Source organism: Carassius gibelio, chromosome B21, assembly GCF_023724105.1.
Source record: "Carassius gibelio isolate Cgi1373 ecotype wild population from Czech Republic chromosome B21, carGib1.2-hapl.c, whole genome shotgun sequence".
NCBI classification, from domain to species: Eukaryota; Metazoa; Chordata; class Actinopteri; order Cypriniformes; family Cyprinidae; genus Carassius; species Carassius gibelio.
Genome location: NC_068416.1, coordinates 29,415,066 through 29,421,793, shown reverse-complemented (window position 1 = coordinate 29,421,793; position 6,728 = coordinate 29,415,066). Strand labels below are relative to the sequence as shown.

Sequence of the window (6,728 nt, the reverse complement as noted above, 5' to 3'; positions counted from 1 at the left end):
CGTTCACACTCACACACACATGGTTACATGGTCACACTCACGGTCACACTCGTGATAACACTCACACACATGGTCACACTCACACACTCATGGTTACATGGTCACACTCTCTCACACACACACACACACACACTCACTCGTGGTCACACTCGGACACACGGTCACACTCACAAATGTGGTCACACACACACACACCCGGTCACACTCCTACACACACGCTCACACTCACACTCACACACACATGGTTACATGGTCACAGTCACACACAGTCACACTCACACAGTCACACACTCACACTCAGTCACACACTCACACAGTCACACTCACACTCAGTCACACTCACACACTCACACACACACACAGTCACACACACACACACACAGTCACACACATTCACACATGGTTACATGGTCACACACACAGTCACACACATTCACACATGGTTACATGGTCACACACACAGTCACACTCACACACAGTCACACACACACACACACACACACAGTCACACATGGTTACATGGTCACACACACAGTCACACACATTCACACATGGTTACATGGTCACACACACAGTCACACTCACACACAGTCACACTCACACACACACGGTTACATGGTCACACACGCAGTCACACTCATACAGTCACACTCACACACACACGGTTACATGGTCACACACACAGTCACACTCATACAGTCACACTCACACACAGTCACACTCACACACACACACGGTTACATGGTCACACACACAGTCACACTCATACAGTCACACTCACACACACACGGTTACATGGTCACACACACAGTCACACTCATACAGTCACACTCACACACAGTCACACTCACACACACACGGTTACATGGTCACACACACAGTCACACTCATACAGTCACACTCACACACACACGGTTACATGGTCACACACACAGTCACACTCATACAGTCACACTCACACACAGTCACACTCACACACACACGGTTACATGGTCACACACACAGTCACACTCATACAGTCACACTCACACACACACGGTTACATGGTCACACACACAGTCACACTCATACAGTCACACTCACACACAGTCACACTCACACACAGTCACACTCACACACAGTCACACTCACAGTCACACTCACACACACATGGTTACATGGTCACACACACACAGTCACACACACACACACACACTCGGTCACACACTCAGTCACACACACACACTCGGTCACACTCACACACACACACACGGTCACATGGTCACACTCACACACAGTTACACTCACACTCAGTCACACACAGTCACACTCACACACTCAGTCACACTCACACACACATGGTTACATGGTCACACACACAGTCACACTCACACACAGTCACACTCACACACACATGGTTACATGGTCACACACACACACAGTCACACACACACACACACACTCGGTCACACACTCAGTCACACACACACATGGTTACATGGTCACACACACAGTCACACTCAGTCACACTCACACACACTCACACTCACACACAGTCACACACACACACACTCGGTCATACACTCAGTCACACACACACACACACACACACACGGTTACATGGTCACACACACAGTCACACTCAGTCACACTCACACACACTCACACTCACACACAGTCACACACACACACTCGGTCATACACTCAGTCACACACACACACATACACACACGGTTACATGGTCACACACACAGTCACACTCACACACACACACACACACTCGGTCACACTCACACTCGGTCACACTCACACAGTCACACACACACACACATGGTTACTTGTGTGTCAATTATTCCACTTATTCCAAAATAACCACGCCTCAAGACATCGATCAGATAATATATTTAAAGGAATCCATCAGGTTTTTGTTCATAAATGGCTATTGTGAGTAGGAATATTTCTCCTTCATCTCATCCAACGCCTCTTATGCAGATTCCAAAATGTCATTTTAAAGCTGGTAATGGAGGCTTGAACTGTTGATAGCATTCTAATGCAGTTATTAATGAAGTTATTAGAAAGAGAGCGAGACGAGAGAGAGAGAGAGAGAGAGAGAGAGACAGAGAGTGAGACAAGAGAGAGAGAGAGAGATAAAGAGAGAGAGAGAGAGAGAGAGAGAGAGAGAGAGAGAGTGTGATTTAGGCTTATGTTAGCTCTGTGCATCCCTCAACAGTGTTCTGCAGCAGCGTCTTTACACAGTGCTGTTATTACCTCACTAGTCAGAGATGTCATGTGTATTTACTTCCGGAAAATGTCTGTCATGTTGATTTTGTTAATCCTGTGTGCTGTACAGGTACTGTATGTTAATTTCTGTTATTACAGTTTTACTATGCGAATTGATATTTAACTGTAATGCAGTCAGGAGAGCTGCCTGGATCTACGTTCGCCATGCGTTTCCCTTAAAATAATTTCCCACCTCAGACCGTTCATCAGCCAATGAGATTCAAGCATTCAACCCCCGTAGTATAAACACCTTATACGGCTTGTTGAAGAGAGGAGCGATTCCATCATACTGCGTCTCCTCCAGCTGCACCTCCTGACTCCGTCTCTCCTTCTCCATCCGCCGCAACATGTTACGATCCTCCATCTGCACACTGCATGGACACACACACACACACACACACAGAGAGAGAGAGATGAGTCAGGGGATGACCAGTAAATACAAACCTAAAATCAACTTGTTTACATTAAAACGCAACATTTACACTCGTGTGCCACACCTGGGGATTGTTTCATAAAACTAGTTTACTAAATAAACCAGTATTTTTTCATTCAGTCTGACTTATTGTTACTTGATTTGGTTTCAGAAAGCAAATTCACCATAGAGCTCAAGTTTATGCTGTAAACTAGCCTGATCCTAACTCTCAGGTGAAGCTGAACACATTGATATCAACACTGCATTCTCACATACAACCATTTCACTTTATTATCAGTCCAAAAATAAAAGTATACAGGAAATGCAATTTAATCATAATATATGTATATATATATATATATATAAAGGCTACAACCAACTGTAATGTATTGTGCCCAAAATGTAATGAACTTTAAGATATATGAACACAGTTTCTACAGTTGTGCATTCAGTTGATCAGCAGTTTCTAGCCACGCAGCCTTTCTCTCGGGTTTTATGGTTATTAGTAAAACATTAAAACATTACAATATAAAATTGTTTTTTAAAGGTCACGCTTTTTGTGTTTTTTTTAAGCTTTGATTGTGTGTACAGTGTGCAATATAACATGTGTTCATGTTTCGTGTGTAAAATCACAATTCACACAATTCACCTCTCTTTATACCGTTGTTTTCACTGTCATAAAAACGGGCTGATGACTTCCTTGTTCTATAAAGTCCCTCCTTCAGAAATACGTAACGAGTTCTGATTGGGCCAGCGGTTCCTGTGTTGTGATTCGACAGCAGGGGAGCACGTGCTGCCCTCCTGGAAATGTGATTGGACTAGTTTTGAGAAGCAAGTGGTCAGGAGCATGTCCTGGAGATGTGCTTATAATCACAGGAGCGTTTTTACTGACGAGATGCGCGTGAAAATCGCATTTGTTTTTTTGCACAGCCCTAACATCTAGTTAACAAAGCTAGCAGCGTTGCCCTTTGTGTAATAAGTTACAGGAACTGTTAAACACACCGACTTAATAAAATACACTTACTAGTTGTGGTCCATAAACAAAGCCTTCTCCAGACAAAGAGGGAACTGCTCCATCTTTCAGGAATAATCTTTGTGTGAATCCGGCATTAAACTGATTGAGATTGAGGAAGCTGTCCTCAGCAAAATGTGCTGCACATAGTTTTACATGTGGATTATCATTTTCGGGAACCTAGTTAAACATAAATTGTAACCATTAATCTCCAAGTACAGCGTTCCTGGGAAGCCCAAACAAGGATGATTGGACTCCGAGATGAAAATAACAGCGTTTCAACGACATGTCGAACACAAACACAGCTTTTCCTCTTCTCCGTCAGAGCGCAACAAGACCACGCCCCCCTTTTTGTGAATTCATGTGGGCGGAGGTTAGTCAAAAAACTGTTTTAGGGACATCATTACTGCAGGAACTTGAGGGGTGTAGTCCAAACGGGTCGTTTTTTGTAGGTGAACTCTGTTATTTAAAATATCTCACTTGACATTGAACTTTGAGCTTTAGAATTTTACAGAAATTATTTATACTCTAGCAACAACATTACATTTTAACCGATAAGAAGCTTTTGAGCTAATAATTAGGGCTGTATTAGCCAGCTTTATTTTGATTTACAGATACTGTTATGTAAAAAATAAAATTTTATGAAGGATTAAAATTATACGTCACATTTAATGTCCAACAAATATTTTAGCAGAGTGTATATTTTACTAAGAAGTTTTAGTAAAATGGATATATTTGCATTACTTTTTTTTACATTTACATATGAAAAATATAGATGACGTGTCAGTTATGCCCTGAGGAAAACACAACGTCTCAAATGCATTAAACATCACAAATATATTCACTGCTTGGATCGATCTGATCCATGATCCACCTTGACTCACTGAACATGTTTATTAAATTGTTTATGAAACCGCTTGTTTATGAAACCGACTTAAATCACGATTTCCTTAGCGTTTTTTATGGAACAGCCCCCTGATCTGAGTGTGTGATCATGATGAAGGGAAATAAAAGCACAAAGAGGCTCTTATGTTCTGAAGGGTGTGTTCTGCGTGTCTCAGGTGTGTGTCCAGAGGGGAAAGTGTGTAAGGAACATCTGCTCTCAGTTAAGACTCTCGCTCACGCTCACACACACACACACACACATCTGTGCAAACCACCTGCTCATCATGTCTGTCATGTAACAATTATTAGCACTATTGTAGCTATTTATGATGAAAAAAAAATGAATAGAAAAATAGAAAAGATTATAAGAAAAAAAATCTGATACACACACAGTTTAGTCTCTGTATTAATGCTCATGTATTAATAACTACATTCAATCCATAATAACCCATAATTCATATTTCAAGGTTCTTCCTCACCTTCACTCGCCCATGATATAAACCAGAATCATACAATATAAACAGACATACTGTGTTTGTGTTGATGAGACACACAGCAGATACAGTCACACTCATCTCACACTAAAGTGATTATCAGCATTCACTGAAGGTCAGAGGTCACCACAGCAGTGACCAACACAAACACCTGCAGTGACTGGACGCATATTAGACGTGTGTTTTCTGTTCTCTGTGAGTGTGTGTGTGTGTGTGTGTCAGATTCAGATGAATGAATGTGTTTTTCCGGCCTAAAACTATTTGAAACACTCACACACTGATATAATGATCTTACATCGCGCGCACACACACACACACACAAAACAGACACAAAAGAACATACACACACTAATAATAAGTTTGACAACAATCATTAATTAATTTATATCATATCATATGACTCAAGAAAACACTCGCGTCTTTACGTTAGTATTTACACATGACGTCACTGTACTTTTATTTAGTTTATAATATTCATGTAATCATTTTTGATTCAGTCAGTTCAATTCTAAAACTTTCAATCGGTTTTATGAGTTATATTAGTCGGTGTCTCGTGTGTCAGTGCGGAAGTAGTGTGTGTTTACAGACTTTAAGTGGTTAACGTTACTTGTGTTTTATTTCCTCATTTAGAGATGTTTTTCCAGAGTGTTCTTACCTGCTCCTTCCGCTCATTCTCGGTCTGCACTGTCCGCGGTGTGGCGTCGGCTGTCGGTCGCTCATGACGACACAATCCGCCGATTTATCACATTTCTTCAAATCTAGAAAATCAACGCTGATTTCCAGAAATCACAGTTCGACTGAAGCGAGCTCTCGAGCAGAACGGAGCTCCGCGGACGCGTCCACTCCTGAGGCGGTGACCCGGTTCTACAAGCTTCAGATCAGTGGGTCAAACACACACGATCTAACTCTATATTGAACAACAGGTTCTGTTTGCTCACGAGTTTATTAAGAATTTTAACAATTAAAGATTAATTCATATAATTATTCGTCAGGATATCATGAGGAAAAGCGGACACCCCCGCGCAGTATTATATGGTTCCGGCTCAACACTCCTTTTATGGGCATGTTCTTTCAGGAGCGCGCACGTCAACAATTACATCATCACGTTAGAGCAGTAATACTTTTTTTAAAGTAAATAGTAAAACAGAGATATTGTAAAAATACAGACACTGTTAGTAAACGCTTACAGTTTTAAGTAAAATGAAGGTTAAATAGCTAAATGAAACTGAATTTGATTGTCATTTTTAATTTTGTTTTTAACTGCCATGTAATTCAGTTGAAATAGTTATAGTCTGTTTTGTTTGCACAGTCAAGACTAATTGATAATGATAATGTAGCTCGGATTGCACTGCTAATCAAACTGAGACTGTTTTCAAAATAGTTCCCTCTCGATAATACAGTTTATTTTTCTCAGATTTCTGAAACACTTAAACTGCACGGCCATTGGTTCATGGAATTCTATAGAAACCTTATGCCTCATCCGGCCAGGCTGCTTCAGCACTGCACTCCATGGTGGTGCTCCAAGTGTACCAGGCACAGCTCCTCCGCACCATAGATGAAGTGGGGCAAACCCTGTCCACATTTAAGGACACGCTACTAAGACCACCACCCAGGCTATCGGGCATTCGAGGCCAGCTTGGTGGTGCTGGAACACCATCTGTGGCTG

General features: G+C 41.6%; 1 protein-coding gene across 1 annotated transcript in view; it reads right to left on the bottom strand.

Moving 5' to 3' along the window:
- The window catches only part of LOC127986298 (AF4/FMR2 family member 3), a 16,812-nt gene extending 10,728 nt beyond the window's left edge, over positions 1 to 6,084 (bottom strand). Inside the window, exons 1-2 of the mRNA XM_052588574.1 lie at positions 5,718 to 6,084; positions 2,510 to 2,630 (exon numbers count right to left, since the gene is read on the bottom strand). Coding sequence (XP_052444534.1) covers positions 2,510 to 2,630; positions 5,718 to 5,782 — 186 coding nt within the window. The 5' untranslated portion in view covers positions 5,783 to 6,084. The remainder of the gene's footprint in view (positions 1 to 2,509; positions 2,631 to 5,717) is intronic.
- Between the last annotated feature and the right edge of the window lie 644 nt (positions 6,085 to 6,728).